The sequence below is a fragment of the Mastigoproctus giganteus genome, chromosome 13 (assembly GCF_048544385.1).
Source record: "Mastigoproctus giganteus isolate SK-2022 chromosome 13, ASM4854438v1, whole genome shotgun sequence".
NCBI classification, from domain to species: domain Eukaryota; kingdom Metazoa; phylum Arthropoda; class Arachnida; order Uropygi; family Thelyphonidae; genus Mastigoproctus; species Mastigoproctus giganteus.
Genome location: NC_143587.1, coordinates 147,760,390 through 147,780,165, shown reverse-complemented (window position 1 = coordinate 147,780,165; position 19,776 = coordinate 147,760,390). Strand labels below are relative to the sequence as shown.

The 19,776-nt window shown below is 36.3% G+C and overlaps 1 protein-coding gene across 1 annotated transcript in view; it reads right to left on the bottom strand.

The window, feature by feature from the left end:
• The window catches only part of LOC150076513 (muscle calcium channel subunit alpha-1-like), a 1,171,392-nt gene that overhangs the window by 826,951 nt on the left and 324,665 nt on the right, over window positions 1-19,776 (bottom strand). Inside the window, exons 11-12 of the mRNA XM_090387375.1 lie at window positions 17,291-17,516; window positions 16,911-17,121 (exon numbers count right to left, since the gene is read on the bottom strand). Coding sequence (XP_090243501.1) covers window positions 16,911-17,121; window positions 17,291-17,516 — 437 coding nt within the window. The remainder of the gene's footprint in view (window positions 1-16,910; window positions 17,122-17,290; window positions 17,517-19,776) is intronic.

The window sequence follows — 19,776 nt, the reverse complement described above, 5'->3', positions numbered from 1 at the left end:
CGGGAATATGCGGTTGTCATTCCCTGACCTCTCCGCATCCTCCGTATTTGGTGGTGATGGGCTCGAACCCTGGTCTAATCAAGAAGCATGTGCTATGCACTACTGCTGCTGCTGCTGCTCTTTCCCACCTGGCTACAGAGGCGCCCCAGACCACATCTTGAGTACTGTATGCAGTATTCAAGAGTTGGCCTAACCACTTCCTTATACCAGTGATTCCCAACCTTTCTGAATATAAGCTCCCCCCCCCCACCTTTTTAGCATAAAAACATTTGCCCATCCTCACGTACATGTCAATAAGCTTTTGTATTTATCTAAATGCATAATATTAAAAAAAAAAAAAACTTTGGTAAACTCAATCACCATTTTAAATAAAATCACTTTATATTAATCAAAAGAATATATAAATATAAAAATAAAAAAGTGAATAATATCTTCATAGAAAATTTGTAAAAGATGATATGATATGATATTATTCAATATGATATGATATTATTCTTTTACAAATATTGAAATCAACATAGAACGTATTGAGCATCAGAGATTTGGTTTTTACTATCAACTTCATACTAAATATATTACAATTAAGTAAATAGATAAACAACTTCATTTGAGCAAATTTAAAGCAAAACTGTCCCCTCATGCATTTAATCCAGCACACAAAATATAATTGCAAAATTGTATTTTTTATATATATATATATATATATATATAGAATATCATTAGAAAAAGTAAATCAATCCATGCATGATTGCTTGCAACTGCATTAACCCATAAATATTAGTTATTGTCTTTTAACTTTCTTGCTTTGCTTTATTTCTTGCTTTCCTTTTATCACTAATATAACTATTAATATATATATATATATATATATATATATTAAACAGAATAACAAGAAAGTGTAAATAAGTTAGAAGGGCCTTTTTTTTTTTTATCATTATATATATATATATATATACATTCCCATTGATTTTCTAATATTTCTAACAGTGTCTACTCTAATGTCATTACTTCCCAATGTGTCAGAATTGCTATCATATGATCATAGGTAATAATTACAATATTGCTATTTCGAACCAATTTTTTTCCTTTATCTTATTTAAATTATAATTTTCATAAAAGCTCTTAATCAACCACAAAATTTTTTTTCAAAATCCATGAACTCACTAGAAATTTCTCTTCTTTTTTTTTTTTTTTTTTTTGTTGTATTATTTATCTCCTTGTTATATTTCCCACACTTTTTGCCCTGGTGTTACTGCCAGGAAACAGTCTAAATTACCCACTTTTTGGCTTATTTATTACAATTTTTTTTCCTGTTTATCCCACATTATGTCTGCTTACATATCACTTTATTATCTTATTTTGTATTTTTTACTCTAGGCTTGTACATAACGTATTTAGCATACATTAAATAGTTTGTGACTACATTCAGTATGATATCTCTATGCATTTCTCTAGGGTTTTTTTTTATGTTGGATTTACCTTTTTCAGGATGCCAGATGACACTATACACCATTTACAATTTTTGGATTCTAGTTTTGAAAATTTTTATCACTAGGTGCCACTGTCATATAACTTTAAATTTAGACTTCATTGGCATGCGTTTTTTAGTTTTAGTTTTGATCTGTCTTGTCCTCACATATTTACAAAATGTAAGCTATTTTTTTCCATTCTTATGATAAATAAAAAATAAATAAATTTTCATCTTATATTCTGGGATGGCCAAACAGTCAGAGGAGTTCACAAGAAACAGTACCGTATTTAACAGTGCTTGAACCGTGGTCAATCTGAGCACATGTACTTATGCCACATGTGACTCAAATATGCAACCTTCTGATCTTGAGTCAGATGTGCTACCACACCAGCCCGCTGTTCATTTAACATGTTTTTCCCTATTAGAAATTCCTACATTCAGGTTGAAAATTTATTTTCAGATGCAAATATCGTTTAGTTTTATATCTATATTTCATTTTTTCTGTAAGCTGTTGCTTACTTTGCCTAAGCATTATCTCAAGTCTCTTGTTCTCTTTTAAGGCTACTTGCTTTTTACTATGTTTTCAAATCTCATTACCTTAACTTTTGGGCCTGGAGAGATTGTGCAAGGCTCAAGAGGTAGAATTTTTCTCAGCCTGGTCTGTGCTTGTTAACAGGAGAGACTTCTTCTACGGGGATGGGATACACTTAAATAGAAAGGGTGTAAAAATATTTGCTGATGCTATTGAGGCAGAGTTAGATGGGTCGGAAAACTGCTAGCTTGGGGGGTTCACGGACTAATAGATTAACAGTAGCTGCTGGCAAAGGTAAAAGTGATTCTTGCACTACTTCTACTGAAATGCAATTTCTTCTATTGAGCAGCAGCCTGGAAAGCAAGGCAATGGGGATTTCCAGGACTGCTGGTGTCATAGTGGAACAAGTAAATACATGAGCTGTATTAGGGTAACTAAGAATAGAAACAGGTGCATGTATACTTGCATGTACACCAATGCTAGGAGTATAGTTAATAAATTCGATGAGCTTGAAGTGCTAGTGAAGACATCAAAGGCAGATATTGTTGGGATATCAGAGACATGGTGTCACACAGACATAAGCAGTGCAAATTGGAATTTGGGGAGTACAATGTGTACAGAAAGGGTAGACAGGGCAGAAAGGTAGGAAGGGTTATGCTGTTAGTTAAGAAACACATAAAATCTAAGGAAGTGCATCCAATTGATGTGGGTGGACAATGCAATGTTAAGTCTGTTTGGTGTGACATAAGCACTGGGAAAGGAAAAATAAGAGTGGGTGTGTATTATAGGCCAAAGGAATCTAATGAGTATAATGAGAAATAGAGTGGGCCAGTTAATCAGAATGTCTTATAGTGGAGGATATTATTTTCCCAGAGATTGACTGGAATTTGTGGGTTGGCCACACACACACACACACACACACACACACACACACACACACACACACACACACACACACTAGCAAGGCTTTTGTGGATTTATTGGATGATTGTTTTCTAAATCAGCATGTTCGGGAGGCAACTAGAGGGATTAATACTCTTGATCTGATTATCAGTAGTGATTCTTCATGCATCAAGAATCTGCAGATAAAGGAACCACTACGTGGTAGTGATCACAGTGTGCTGAAGTGGGATTTATTCAAAGAGGTAACTACCATCAACGGTAAAGGGAAGGGTTTTTGCTTTCGTAAAGGTGACTACGGTGGTCTGAGACAGTATTTAAATTCTATATGGTGGAACCAACTGATGATGTTACCAACAGCAAATTCGAAATGGGAAGCATTCAAAGAATTAATCTTGGAAGCTACTAGGCTTTTCATACCAATAAAGAAATATTGTTCAAGTTGTAGGCCTAAATGGATGTCAGATGAACTAATTAGATATGTGACAGAGAAGAAAAATGCATGGGATACAATAAATTAACACATATGTGACAGAGAAGCCTATGATAGATATAAGCTGGTCTGTAACCAAGTTACAAAGGAGGTTAGGCACGCGAAGGCAGATTACGAGAAATCTTTGGCAAAGGATGCAAAGAAAAACAACAGAGTTCTTTAATTATGTAAACTCTAGAAAGAAGGGGATGAATCGGATTGGTCCACTTGATATCGATGGTTCAACTGTTGATCATCCTGCTCAGGTAGCTAACAAACTAAATGAATATTTTGCATCTACATTCACACATGAGGAGTTATTCAGGGAGGGAAATGCCAGAGGTGTATTCAACTCTGGCAGTAAGCTAGATAATTTTGTAATAACTGAGGGTAAAGAGGAGGAGAAACTGTTGAAGATAAACATAAGAAAGGCACCTGGGGTGGATGGAATCTATCCAGTTATATTAAAAGAGGTGGCAAAGGAAGTAAGCAAACCCTGAGCCATAATTATGAGAGCTTCCCTGGACTCAGGGGAGGTACCCATGGACTGGAGATGTGCAAATGTGACCCCAATCCACAAAGGATGATCAAAGGGAGACATAGGTAATTACAGACCTGTTAGTTTAACTTCTGTTCCAGGGAAATTAATGGAGACACTGGTTAAAGAAGCATTGCAGGATCATCTAGAAAAGACTTCAGGTACAGCTCGGACACAGCATGGATTTGTTAAGGGGAAGTCTTGTCTGACTAATTTGATTGGATACTCTGATGTTGTCGCAAAGGAATTGGATGCAAAGAATAACTTTGATATTATATATCTGGATCTTAGAAAGGCCTTTGATACTGTTGCACATGAACGACACTGCTGAACAAATTGGAGCAGTGTGGCATTGGAGACAAATTGCTGCTATGGATAAAGGGATGGTTGAGTGGGAGAAGATAGAGAGTGGTAATCAATGGACACTGCTCTTTGTGGACTTATGTTATTAGTGGAGTCCCTTAGGGTTCAGTGTTGGGTCCATTGTTGTTTTCTGTATTTGTAAATGATATTTATGATGGTATATCAGGCTTAATGTCCAAGTTTGCAGACGATACGAAGGATGGCAGGGTTGTTAACGACACTAATGACAGTACACTGCTGCAACAGGATCTAGAAAAGTTGAGCAGATGGGCTGAGCATGGCAAATGAAGTTTAACATTGACAAATGTAAAGTACTACATATGGGAAGCAGTAATCCCAGAGTAACGTATCAACTTGGTGGTACTACACTGACAGTGGTAGAGAATGAAAAGGACCTGGGAGTAATTGTGCAGGCAGATATGAAGTTTTCTGAGCAGTGCAGATGGTCTGCAAGAGTAGCTCATGGTGTCTTGTCAATGATATACAGGAATTTTTGTAGCAGGTATAAGGAGGTGATTATCCTCTTGTATAAGGCAATGGTCAGGCCACACCTTGAGTATTGTATACAGGTTTGGAGGCCTCATTTTAAGAAGGATATAGAGCTGTTGGAATGAGTACAGAGAAGGGCAACAAGATTAGTGAACAGAACAAAGGGTTGCTCTTACAAAGAAAGGCTTAAGTTTTGCAAATTACAGTGTCTGGAGACTAGGCACCTGCGAGGTGATCTGATTGAGGTGTATAAAGCTTGAATGGTTTGAGCATGCTCAATGCTGATGGAATTCTTCTTTTTGCTCAGAATAATCACCTGAGAGGGCATAAATTCAAATTGAGGAAAGACACTTTAGGATAGATGTGCAGAAATTTGCCTTTAGCCAGTGGGTGGTTGATTGCTGGAACAAACTTCCATCTGTCGTAGACGTTGATAGCTTAAATAGATTCAAGGCAGAACTTGACAAACATTTGGAGTGAGGGGATGGGTGAAATAAGGCTTTTTTTTGGCTGATGCAATATAAGCTTGCTTTCTTGCATCATGTGCCCTTAGCTGCAGTGCGTAGCACACGCTTCTTGATTAGACCGGGGTTCGAGCCCGTCACCACCAAATACGGAGGATGCGGAAAGGTCAGGGAATGGCCACCGCATATCCCCCGAGCAATATGGCCTTAGTTGCTAATGCTCCTAAAAACCAAATAACAAACAATCATGTGCCCTTGCTAATGCTAACTTGTGTTAGACTAATATGTTATATGTCTCTAGAAATTTCAATTCCAGTTTTAATTTCTCGTCTATGTAGTGACAGTTGATAGCTATTTAAGCTATCAACTGTAAAGTTCACAAGCCATTTTCTAAAACTTTCCTTTTAAATCCTTGTAATGTCTGTTTTGTTTAGAAAATTTTATTTGCATTTATTTTGGTAACAAAAAAATTTATTCTCGTTTTTATTATGTTTATGCTTTTTATCCTTTGGCTTCTTGTTTATATCAGAAATGAGGAGATATGTTGCTATTTTGCTTGCAATCCTACTCCTGGTTATTGACCCCCGACGAGAGGCTAGTTTTCTAAGTTGTGTGGCAACATCCTTATTGGTCAATTTTGTAATTATTTACAGGGTGATTCAAAAATAATAGAACATATATAATCTGCCTCTGGAACAGTGACCACCCAGATATCACAACATGCAACTTCTGGTGAGGATATGTCAAGAACCTCATGTCTGTACTACCTCTTTCTCACAACCTTAAACCTTAAGGAAATGAAGGAATACATCGTGGCTGCCATTTCAACCAACAGTGATATGCTACAAAGGGTCAGGGATGAATTAGACTACAGGATTGATGTGTACTTGGGACTCCACTAATAACATTAGTCCACGAAGAACAGTGTCCATTGATTATCACTATCTGTCTTCTCACACTCAGCCACCCTTTTATTTATTGCAGCAACTTGTCCTTAATACCACACTGCTCCAACTTGTACAGTAATCTTCCAGATGCAACAGTGTCAAAAGCTTTTCTGAAATCGAAGTATATGATATCAAAATTATTTTTTGCATTTAGTTCCTTTGTAATCACATCATAATATCCAATTAAATTTGTCAAACAAGACTTTCCCTTAACAAACCCATGCTGTGTCTGAATTATTGCTGCAGGCTTTAGCATTAGCATTAGTAGAGGCATTTGATGCAAGAAAGCAAGCTTATGCAGCATCAGCCAAAAAAAAAAAAAAAAAAAACCCACTTCCACTTCACCCCTCTGTTCGTTCAAAATACCTGTCCAGCTGAGCCTTAAACTTATTTAGGCTATCAACCTCCACCACAAGGGATGGAAGTCTGTTCCACCAACCAACCACCCGCTGGCTAAAGGCATGTTTATATGATCCTGCAATGCATATTTAACCAGTGACTCCATTATTTTACCCGGAATAGAAGTTAAACTAACCGGTCTGTAATTACTCGTGTCACCCTTAAATCCCCCTTTTTGAATTGGGGAGACATTTGCACATCTCCAGTCCATTTTGACTTCCCTGAGTCCATAATGCTCTGATAATTATGGCTAAGGGTTTACTTAGTTCCTTTGCAGCAGAGGAATGGCAAGCCGGCTGCATTATCTACCTTAAACCATATGGATCTCAGTCATTATAAGATAAACAGTCATGGTACTGCATCCAGGGTAACCGATTCAGCTGTTTTCTTATACCATGGAGAACAACTGTGAAGAAAGCTACATGGTCAGCCAAAACTCAAATGTATCTCTCAACACTAAACGTAAGATCACTTTACAAGCCCGGAAAAATGAAATTGGTAGAAGAAGAATTGAAAAAGGTCAAATAGGATATCCTAGGAATGTCAGAGATACATTGGACAGAAGAAGAAACACTGGATATGTCAGAAAGGAAGAATATTTTACTCAGGGAGAAAAGACAACATACATAGAGGAGTCGCTTTCATAGTAATGAAATATCTATTAAACTCAAAAATAGAAATTCACCACACAGCTCAAGAATGATAAGTTTAAGAATAAAAGGTAAAGAAAAGGGAATCTTGATAAAAATAATCCAGGTATACACCCCAGACTCCTCACATGATGATACAGAGACAGCTGCCTTCTATTCAGACCTATAAGAAACCATAGATAACACAAACAAAAAAGATATTTTAATAATAATGGGAGACTTTAATGCAAAAGTTGGAGGCTTTTCGACAGACTTCAGCAATGTATTAGGAAAGTTCATGATAGGAAATAGAAATAAGCGAGGAGAAGAACTCTTGAACTTCTGCAAAGAAAATAAACTATTCATCACCAACACACTGTTCTACCACAGATCTCAACATAAGTATATATGGACATCACCAGATGGAAATACAAAAAAACTGTATCGACTACATTTTAATAAATAACAACTGGAAATCAACCATTCAAAATGTTAAAACTATAAGAAGTACAGATTTTGACACCGACTATGAACTGCTAGCAGCAACAATTAAATGGAAATTTAAAAATACAAAGCCAAAGAACAATAGAGCAACATTATATATATTGTGATTTGAAGAAGACAAAATAAAAGAAATTTATGGGGGAACACTACAAGAAAAATTAAAAGATATAAATTATTCATTATCTGTAGAAAATATATGGGAGAAAACTAAACCAATGACTAAAGATGCAGCCTTAGAAACCTTGGGAACAAAACAAAAACCAAACAATCCTTGGATTACAGCAGAAATTTTGGATATATGGATGGATAAAAGACAAATGAAAAACCTCCTAAACAAAGAAAATAGTCAAGAAAAAAAGGGAAAAATATAAAACCCTAAAAAACAAAATAGACAACCTATATAAAGCTGCTAAAAGGAAATGGTTGGAAAACAAAGCAACGCAGTGGAAAGAGGCAAATAAACGTCACGACTCTAAAACAACTTACCAGGTTATAAAGGAACTCTCTAAAACCTACATCCCGAAAACACTGACAATGAAAAATAAAAACAATATAAAACAGGAAACACACAAGAAATTAAAAAAATATGGAAAGAATATTACCAAACCCTGTTCAAAGGGGAAGGAAAAGACTCTCTTGCCTTAGATAATAGAAGAGATAAAGCACCCTCGTTAACAAAAGAAGTTCAGAAAGCAATTAGCCAAATGAAGAATGACAAGGCACCCGGAAATGGTATCCAAGCAGAACTATGGAAATTTGGAGGCGATGCAATGTTAAAACACCTTGCACAATTGTTTAATCTAATTTTATTTACAGGTGATATACCAGAAGACAGGAAAAGTGGAATAATAGTACCTATACACAAAAAAGGAGATAAAGAAAATTGTCAGAATTATAGACCCATTACCCTTTTAAACCATATATATAAAATATTTATAAGGATCTTACAAAATAGGATACTTAAAACATATGAAGAAACAATAGGGGAAGAACAAGCAGGATTTAGAAAAGACAGATCAACAATAGACCAAATATTCACACTAAACATCACTGTAGAAAAATATTGGAATAAGAAAAAAACCTCTTTATCTGTGCTTCATCGATTTCAAGGCAGGCATTTGATTCTGTAAACAGAGAAAATTTAATGAAGCAACTACAAAAAATCACACTTGATCATGAAATAATCATGTTTGTAAACAATTTAAACAAAAATACAAGAGCAATAGTAAAATTCAACAACCTTAAACAGAGAAATTTGAAATAGAGAAAGGAGTCATGCAGGGATGCCCTTTATCCCCATATCTATTTAATATCTACCTAGAAGAACTAATGAAATCAATTGAAGAAAAAAGAGACACAATAACAAATGGAAAAAATATAAACCACATAAAATATGCAGATGATATTGTGATTTTAACAGAAACCAATTATGGAATTAATATTAATATAAATAAAACCAAAGTAATGCAAATTGGAAAAAACATAGAAGATATAAACATATACATCCAAAATCAACAAAAGAACAAGTACAAAAATTTGTATACCTGGGCTCTCTAATAACCGGAAACCTAAATAATATTGACCAAATTAATCACAGACTGAACATTGGATGAACAAACATGAACAAACTCAAAAACATATGAAAGAGCAATAAAATCTCAAATAGTCTAAATTTTAAACTATATGAAACTGTCATCATACCCACAGCAACTTATGGATCAGAGAATTGGAGAATAAATAAGAAAGAAAGGCAAAAAATAATGGCAGTTGAAATGAGATGTCTAAGAAAAATCAATAAAACAAATTAGAGAGAATATAAAATTAATGAACAAGTAAGGAGAGATCTAAATTTTGAATGCAGAATAATGGAGCACATCAACAAAAAACAACTTCAGTGGTTTGGACATGTGAACCAGATGAAACAACACAGGCTGCCTAATATAGTACTGACAGGAAGAATTAGAGAAAGAGACCATCAGAGACCCAGAAGAGAATGGCTCCAATGCCTAAAGGAAAACACAGGCTTTCAGAGTTATCAACAAATGATGCAAGATTCAAGAGATCAGCAACAATGGAGGATGATATCTAAATAGAGACTTAACCCATGCCAAACAGAAGAGTAGAACGATGATGATGATGATTAGTAGAGGCATACGATGCAAGAAAGCAAGCTTATGCAGCATCAAGCCAGAAAAAAAAAAAAAAAAAAAAACCTGTTCCCATTTCACCCCTCCATTCGTTCCAAATACCTGTCCAGCTCAGCCTTAAATTTATTTAGGCTATCAACTTCCACAACAAAAGATGGAAGTCTGTTCCACCAATCAACTACCCGTTGGCTAAAGGCAAACTTCAACACATCTATCCTACAAATGTCTTTCTTCAATTTGAATTTATGCCATCTCAGGTGATTATTCTGAGCAAGAGGAAGAATCCCATCAGCATTGAGCATGCTAAAACCATTCAAGGCTATATACACCTCAATCAGATCACCTCGCAAGTGCCTAGTCTCCAGACACTGTAATGTGCAAAACTTAAGACTTTCTTTGAAAGAGCAACCCTTTGTTCTGTTCACTAATCTTGTTGCCCTTCTCCGTACTTGTTCCAGCAGCTCTACATCCTTTTTAAAATGAGGCCTCCAGACCTGTATACAGTACTCAAGGTGTGGCCTGACCATTGCCTTATACAAGGGGATAATCACCTCCTTATCCCTGCTAGAAAAATTCCTGTATATCGTTGACAAGACACCATGAGCTACTCTTGCAGACCATCTGCACTGCTCAGAAAACTCCATATCTGCCTGCACAGTTACCCCCAGATCCTTTTCATTCTCTACCACTCTCAATGTAGTACCACAGAATTGATTCATTACTATGGGGTTACTGTTTCCCATATGTAGTGCATAGCATCTGGGTACATGGCATCTGTGATTATTGTTTTAAAGGTATTCTCTATAATTCCAATGTATTGAAATTATACAGAATGCATCTTATACCATCACAGATCACGTTCCTGAAATTAAAAAACCTGCCTTTACCATTAACAACATCTTTCTTCATGTTTCAACTAATGATGGCATGATCACTATCTGCCAATGATTTCTGCACTGTGAGCCTGTTATCAGATTTGTGAGTACTGATCAGATGTAAAATATTCTTACTCAGTATTTTTAATTTAACATTCTGGTATAAATAATAAACATCTAATTTATTTAAATATTTTGTTCCAGTTATTCCCACTTATTAATTAGGGGCAAACTGAAATTACCCATATAAGACACTAACACTTGCCTGTTCATTTCATCTGCATATAGAGACTCTGGTCATATTCTTCAAGATCTTCTGCTCTGCAGATTACTCTCGCTCTCACTATACTTTTGCTTTTAACTAACTACACCACACAGATTCTATGCTGGCAGGCTTTGCTTCTGACTCTGCAAGCTTTTTTCACACTTAGGTGGCTTTTGATAAGCCATTACCTGTTCTATCTTCCCTCTCATCTTAAATACATTGTACATACCACAGTGCAACTTATCATGCCCAATTTCCAAATAGCAGCACATTTCCATTAGTTCTATTACATTAGTGTTAACTGTCCTAACCAGGAGTTTGGATTCAATAATTTTATTGAAAACACTCCTGACAGTACTGTAGACACAGTTAAGGCTAAGTATTCTTCTATGTTTTACTATCCTGATACATAACTTCATGGGGAATGCCCCCATGAAGTTATTTAATTATGTTTTCCCTACTGCCCTAGCTTTAGCTTCCCACTCACCTGAAACTGTGCTACCTTCAAAATACCTGGCCAAAACTGGATAATGTGGCAACAAAAATGAACTCTTGAGATGTGCTCAAGCATTATTTTTACAATATTATCATATAAATATGTGTCAATATTACCTGTGTTCCTGTTAATAGCAGTTTCACTGAACCGTTAAGGTATCCTCAATGATAATGGCAAAAAAATCCCTGAACCACCTTTAATCAAATGAATTCTGTTTCCACAAAACAGATTCCTTCTATCTATAAGTACAGGCCACATGATAAAAATCAAAAATCAATGGTTTTCAGCATAAAATCCCACACACATATATTCTGATCTAACTTGTAGCATTTTTTCCAGTATAGTTCCATATTTATCAAACTAATTGCCAGGTTGTGTTCATTTAATGAGACATATGGCAGAGAAGAAAAATGCATGGGATACATATAAATTAATTTGGAAAATTAAATGCACTAGACATAATCCTTATGGGTTTTGATAATTAACTATATAATATCGGTGTAAATACACCATAGTTAACCCATAGATTTGAGCTACGATTGTAAAGTAGCGTAATATAGTTAATTATCAAAACCCATAAGGATTATGCCTAGTGCATTTAATTTTCCAAATACATTACCACCACACCCTTCTGGCATCTCTCATAATGTGGATATAACTTCGCAACTGAGATGGCTTATTGTATTACCTACCCGCCCACTGATGACGAAGCCAAAAAGCTTCGAAACGATCGTCTGGGTGGTGGTACGCTGAAAATAAATAACAGTAGCCTTCTCTACTAGTGAAGCGTTATTTATTTGAAGTAATTCAATAGTAGCTATCTTGTTGTGAAGGCAACCACATTATGAGATACAATTAAAACGATGCCTTCTATGCTACAATCGTAGCTCAAATCTATGGGTTAACTATGGTGTATTTACACCGTTTGTATATATAAATTAATGGGTGACATGGAAACCTATGATAGATATAAGTTGGTCTTTAACCAAGTCACAAAGGAGATTAGGCAGGCAAAGGCAGATTATGAGAAATCTTTGGCAAACAATGCAAAGAAAAACAGAAGAGAGTTCTTCACCTATGTAAACTCTAGAAGGAAAGCGATGAATCAGATTGGTCCACTGGATACTGATGGTTCAACTGTTGATGATCCTGCTCAGGTGGCTAACAAACTAAATGAGTATTTTGCATCTACATTCACACATGAGGAGTTATTCAGGAAGGGGAATGCTAGAGGTGAAGTAAACTCTGGCAATGAGCTAGATGATTTTGTAATAACTGAGAGGAAAGTGGAGGAGAAATTGTTGGGGATAAACATAAAAAAGGCACCAGGGATGAATGGGATCTATCCACTTATATTAAAGGAGGCAGCAAAGGAAGTAAGTAAACGCTTAGCCATAATTATGAGAGCTTCTTTGGACTCAGGGAAGGTACCCATAGACTGGAGATGTTCAAATGTGACCCCAATTCACAAAGGAGGATCAAAGGCTGACACAAGTAATTATAAACCTGTGAGTTTAACTTCTGTTCCAGGAAAATTAATGGAGGCACTGGTTAAAGAAGCAGTGCAAGATCATCTAGACAAGAATTCAGTTATAGCTCAGACACAGCATGGTTTTGTTAAGGGAAGGTCTTGCCTGACCAATTTGATTGAATACTATGATGCAGTCACAAAAGAACTGGATGCAGGGAATAACTTTGATATTATATATTTGGATCTTAGAAAGGCTTTTGATACTGTTGCACATGAAAGACTGCTGCACAAATTGGAACAGTGTAGCATTGGAGACAAATTGCTGCTATGGATAAAGGGATGGTTGAGTGGGAGAAGACCGAGAGTGGTAATCAATGGACACTGCTCTTTGTGGAATAATGTTATTAGTGGAGTCCCTTAGGGTTCAGTATTGGGTCCATTGTTGTTTTCTGTATTTATAAATGATATTGATGATGGTATATCAAACTTAATGTCGAAGTTTGCAGACGATACAAAGGTTGGCAGGGTTAAGGACACTACTGACAGTATGCTGCTGCAACAGGATCTGGAAAGGTTGAGCAGATGGGCTGAGAGGTGGCAAATGAAGTTTAACATTGACAAATGTAAAGTACTACATATGGGAAACAGTAACCCCAGAGTAACATATCAACTTTGTGGTACTACACTGACAGTGGTAGAGAATAAAAGGACCTGGGGATAATTGTACAGGCAGATATGAAGTTTTCTGAGCAGTGCAGACAGGCTGCAAGAGTAGTTCATGGCGTCTTGTTAATGATATGTAGGAATTTTTCTAGCAGGGATAAGGAGGTGATTATTCCCTTGTATAAGGCAATGGTCAGGCCACACCTTGAGTACTGTATACAGGTCTGGATGGCGCCTCCGTAGCCAGGTATGGAGGCACCATTTTATACGTAGCACACACACTTCTTGATTAGACCGGCGTTCGAGCCAGTGACCACCAAATATGGAGGATGCAAAAAGGTAAGGGAATGTCATCTCATATCCCCGAGCAATACGGCCTTAGTTGCTAATGCTCCTAAAAACCAAACAACAAACAAACAATAAACAGGTCTTGAGGCCTCATTTCAAGAAGGATGTAGAGCTGTTGGAACAAGTACAGAGAAGGGGAGCAAGATTAGTGAATGGAACAAAGGGTTGCTCTTACGAAGAAAGGCTTAAATTTTGCAAATTACAGTGTCTGGAGACTAGGCACTGGCAAGATGATCTGATAGAGGTGTATAAAGCCTTGAATGGTTTCAGCATGCTCAATGCTGATGGGATTCTTCCTCTTTCTCAGAATAATCACCTGAGAGGGCATAAATTCAAACTGATGAAAGACAAATGTAGGATAGATGTGCGAAAATTTGCCTTTAATCAGCGGGTAGTTGGTTGGTGGAACAGACTTTCATCCCATGTTGTAGAAGTTGATAGCCTAAATAAATTTAAGGCTCAGCTGGACAGGTATTTGGAATGAACGGAGGGGTGAAATGGGAGTGTATTTTTTTTTTTTTTTTTTTTTGGGCTGATGCTGCATAAGCTTGCTTTCTTGCATCATATGCCTAATGCTAATGTCATTAGTCTTCACATGAATAATAATACTCTTTACTGCTGCCCCTACTTCAAATCTGGACAATTTTGTGATAACATCATCAATTGTTGCTCACAGCAAACACATCCCAATTACAGTCCACCTAGTTTCATTAAAAAAAAAATTACCACAACAAGGACTTATGGCTGTTCAAGATAAGAATGTTGCATATCATCCATAATTAATACGATTCATTTCATTTGGATGCAGACCAATTATGAATTGGCCTGCATCCAAATCTCCAGGTTCATTTTCTCCCTGCATCACAAGTTGCAACAATTGTAAAGAGATTATTAATCAGTCTATACTAGATTCTGTACAGGCTAAGAGTAGAAAACTTCCTTCTTGTCCAAATGGTAGTCAAGCATTCTAGGCAAAAGTTGTGGCCAAAAATTATTGGCCACAACTTTTGCTTTTCTCTACTCCAACCTCTGTTAAAATCTGATGGTTTTGTTGCTACCTCAGCTAAAGATAGAGCCGACCTACTATCATCCTGCTTTTTTTCAACCACTGTCTGGCAACAGGATCCTTTCCACTTGATTGAAAGACAGCTAATCTTCGACTTCTCCTCAAGAATCCGAATAAACCGCCATAACAGCCAACATCATACAACAATCGCCCTCTTAACTGTTCTCAGCAAACTCTCTGAGAGACTCATCTTCTTCAGAATTCACAAGTTTTATACAAACACACACCTACAGGCCAACAACCAATATGGATTCTGTCCAGGGTGCTCGACAGTAGACACACAAAATAACCTGTAACATCTGCTCGATCCACACCTGAGAAATACTTTCTTATAATTGCAGTCAACTTTGCTGGTGTGTTTGACTGACTTTGGTGGCTGAGCATCCTTGGCAGGTTCAGGCAAGCACAGATTCCTAAGTAGAATAAGAAGAAGAACTCTTTATTGCATACTAAACGCACATGCCATACACAATACCCTTCGCGGCTAAAAGCCAGGGGTTGAATGCAATAGTTTCGATCAATTTATAATGCAGATAGTAATGTGTGTTTATATATTAGAAAATACAGGCTTCCATACCATTGTGGACATTGTGATTAGTTTAGTATTGTCGCATGTACTCTACTTAAGCATACATTAAAGCACGTCATTTCTGTTAATGTTTTCATATATCATTGTTAGCATGCGGTAGAGTAATGCTGATCTTAAACATTGTCATTTCATTTTTTAAGACAATAAAGTCCGTTTAAACTGAAGTACTATAGGTTCTAATACCTCTCGTGTTTGAGGCTTCATAAAAAAAAAAAACACACACACACAATCTCCTAATAAAACTAAATGGCACTGTAATTAAGCATATTAGGCTTTAAAAGGATTAAGAAAATCAAATAGTATAACATTTTTGTTCTTTCTCAGATCACACCCACAAGAAGACAAATTAAAAATGAGAAAGGAGAGTTGCAGAATAGATGTACAGTAGTTTGCAATCAACTGGACAGTTATTAATTGTAGGAATAAACCTCATCTGGTGTAGTAGAAGTGGATTGTTTAAACAGATTTAACAAAGGTTAAATCTGTTAAGAGGAGGATTTTTTTTTTTGCTGATGCTGTATAAGCTCTGCTTCCTTGTGTCATGTTACCACTGCTAATACTAATCATTCCCCCACCACATCAAATTTATTTACTATTCTCCTAGCATTAGTGCATAAGCAATTAAATGTATGATCTTTGTGTTTTTAGGTAACCCTTACACAGCTCATGTAATTACTGGTACCATGTCGATTCTCATGGTCCTGTAGGCCAACTCCTCCTCCTGTTATTCATATTACTGCATGTCACAATGCAAGAATCAATTCTACCTCAACCTATAGCTGTCATTATATTATTGGTTTGTATACCCCCCAAACTCAGAGTTTTCTGACCTTTGTAACATTGTCTCTATGGCATTGGCAAATACCATGCATCTCTTCTACTGAAGTGCATCCAATCTCTGTAAGAACAGTATAATAGAGTAGTAAGAGGACTACTACGAACTGAGAATCTATGAAACCCAAAACACACTTGCCAATCGAATAATATTTAAGTGCTCTCATTATAAACTTTCTTAGTTTACTTCCATTGAACCTATCAAACCCATGTCATGCAGAGAATTTTTTATTTTCATGGCTACAAGAATTTTCAATTTTCATGGTTAATCATTCTCTTCCCAACAACAAGAAATAGTAAAAATAATGTAAATAAATACTATTAATAGATCTATTGTATAATATAATGAAACAATAATTATAATTTTGATATTTAAATTTATCAATTAAAATATAATTTAGAAAATATTTTAGTACTGCATATTATAATTTAATCCCAGGATACCTACCTGAAAAACTGTTAAAAGTGACTGCCAGAAGGAATCAAAATTACTTCTTGGTTTATCTTCATTGCTATTAAAGTTGAATTTCCCTCCAAACACTTGCATTCCTAACAGAGCAAATATGACAATAAAAAGGAAGAGAAGGAGAAGAAGGCTGGCAATGGAGCGCATTGAATTTATTAGCGATGCAACTAGGTTTCTCAATGAAGCCCAATACCTGTAAAATAAAATTACGTTATTTGAATACAACAATGTAATGCAATTGAAGAAAAACTTATGTGAATTACATTAATTAAACAATTCATATGCATTACATTAATTAAACAACTTATGATTTAATATATAAATAAAAAATTAAAGGACATTACAACATGTGATCGGCTTACTTTGTTACTTTAAAAATCCGAAGAAGACGAACACAGCGTAATACAGAAACTCCCAGTTGTGGCATAATATCTGTATATGTCAAAACAGCTTCTAATACAGAACTAATTACAACAAAACAGTCGAAACGGTTGAAGAGGGACACAAAATAGCCTTGAAAACCCAAACTGTACAACTTTAACAGCATCTCAAGTGTAAAAAGTAGAACAAAAAACATGTTGGCAATTTCTGTTAAGAAAAAAGGAGAGAAAGAGAATTAGTAATAAATACACAATGATAATTAATATATTTCATAAAAATCATATATAACATAGCCTTATGCCAACTTATGATTTAAATAAAAATAAATCATGAAATAAATCACTATCAGTGATTAAGAAATTATAATTAGTAAAATGTATAGTTATATCTCATATAGATAGTGTGCTTGTCAGTATCGGGGCTGGATAAACTGGTAAAAAAGGTTCAGAATGAATAGAATAAAATATTTATAAAAGCGGTAACAAGATGCAATGCCTCAAGCTACCACTTGTGGAAGATGCCAGATGTTTGACTTCTCCAGAGTATGTATACAATACACACAGATTTTTCACATGTGAACCCTTTTGGTCTGTACATCGATATAGGACAAAAAAACTGTTAGTTTGGGGGGGGGGGAATGGTAGCTTTTGTTTATAGTTCAGCTTATGGTAGTTTAATGACTGTCATAAGCTAAAGTAGAATTAACAAACTAAATGAATATTTTGCATCGAGATTCACACATCAGGAGTTATTCAGTGAGGGGAATGCCAGAGGTGTATTCAACTCTGGCAGTAAGCTAGATAATCTTGTAATAACTGAGAGTAAAGTGGAGGAGAAATTGTTGAAGATAAACACAAGAAAGGCACCTGGGGTGGATGGGATCTATCCAGTTATATTAAAGGAGGCAGCAAAGGAAGTAAGCAAACCCTTAGCCATAATTATAAGAGCTTCCTTGGACTCAGGGGAGGTACCAATAGACTGGAGATGTGCAAATGTGACCCCAATTCACAACGGAGGATCAAAGGCTGACACAAGTAATTATAGACCTGTGAGTTTAATTTCTGTTCGAGGAAAATTAATGGAGGCACTGGTTAAAGAAGCACTGCAGGATCATCTAGACAAGACTTCAGTTATAGCTCGGACACAGCATGGTTTTTTTAAGGGAAAGTCTTGCCTGACCAATTTGATTGGATACTATGATACAGTCACAAAAGAACTGGATGCAGGTAATAACTTTGATATTATATATTTGGATCTTAGAAAGGCTTTTGATACTGTTTGCACATGGAAGACTGCTGCACAAATTGGAGCAGTGTGGCATTGGAGGCAAATTACTGCTATGGATAAAAGGGTGGTTGAGGGGGAGAAGACAGAGAGTGATAATCAATGGACACTGCTCGTCATGGACTAATGTTGTTACTGGAGTTCCTCAGGGTTCAGTGTCGGGTCCATTATTGTTTTCTGTATTTATAAATAATACTGATGATGGCATATCAAGCTTAATGTCCAAGTTTTCAGACGATACAAAAGTTGGCAGGGTTGTTAAGCACACTACTGGAGCTATGCTGCTGCAACAGGATCTGGAAAGGTTGAGCAGATGGGCTGAGAGGTGGCAAATGAAGTTTAACATAGACAAATGTAAAGTACTACATATGGGAAACAGCAACACCAGAGCAACGTATCAACTCTGTGGTACTACACTGAGAGTGGAAGAGAATGAAAAGGACGGGGAAATTGTGCAGGCAGATATGAAGTTCTCTGAGCAGTGCAGATGGGCTGCAAGAGTAGCTCATGGTGTCTTATCAAGGATATACAGGAATTTTTCTAGCAGGGATAAGGAGGTGATTATTCCCTTGTATAAGGCAATGGTCAGGCCACACTTTGAGTACTGTATACAGGTCTGGAGGAATCATTTTAAGAAGGATATAGAGCTGCTGGAACGATTACAGAGAAGGGCAACGAGGTTAGTGAATGGAACAAAGGGTTGCTCTTACAAAGAAAGGCTTAAGTTTTGCAAATTGCAGTGTCTGGAGACTAGACACCGGCGAGGTGATATGATAGAGGTGTATAAAGCCTTGAATGGTTTGAGCATGCTCAATGCTGATGGGATTCTGCCTCTTGCTCAGAATAATCACCTGAGAGGGCATAAATTCAAATTGAGGAAAGACAGATGTAGGATAGATGTGTGGAAATTTGCCTTTAGCCAACGGGTAGTTGGTTGGTGGAACTGACTTCCATCCCTTGTTGTGGAAGTTGATAGCCTAAATAAATTTAAGGCTCAGCTCGACAGGTATTTCGAACGAACGGAGGGGTGAAGTGGAATTTTTTTTTTTTTTTTTCTGGCTGATGCTGCATAAGCTTGCTTTCTTGCATCATATGCCTCTACTAATGCTAATGCTATTTCTTGCATTGCTTCTGCTGTGATATGCTACTGCATATCACAGCATACTGCATATTAAATTAAATT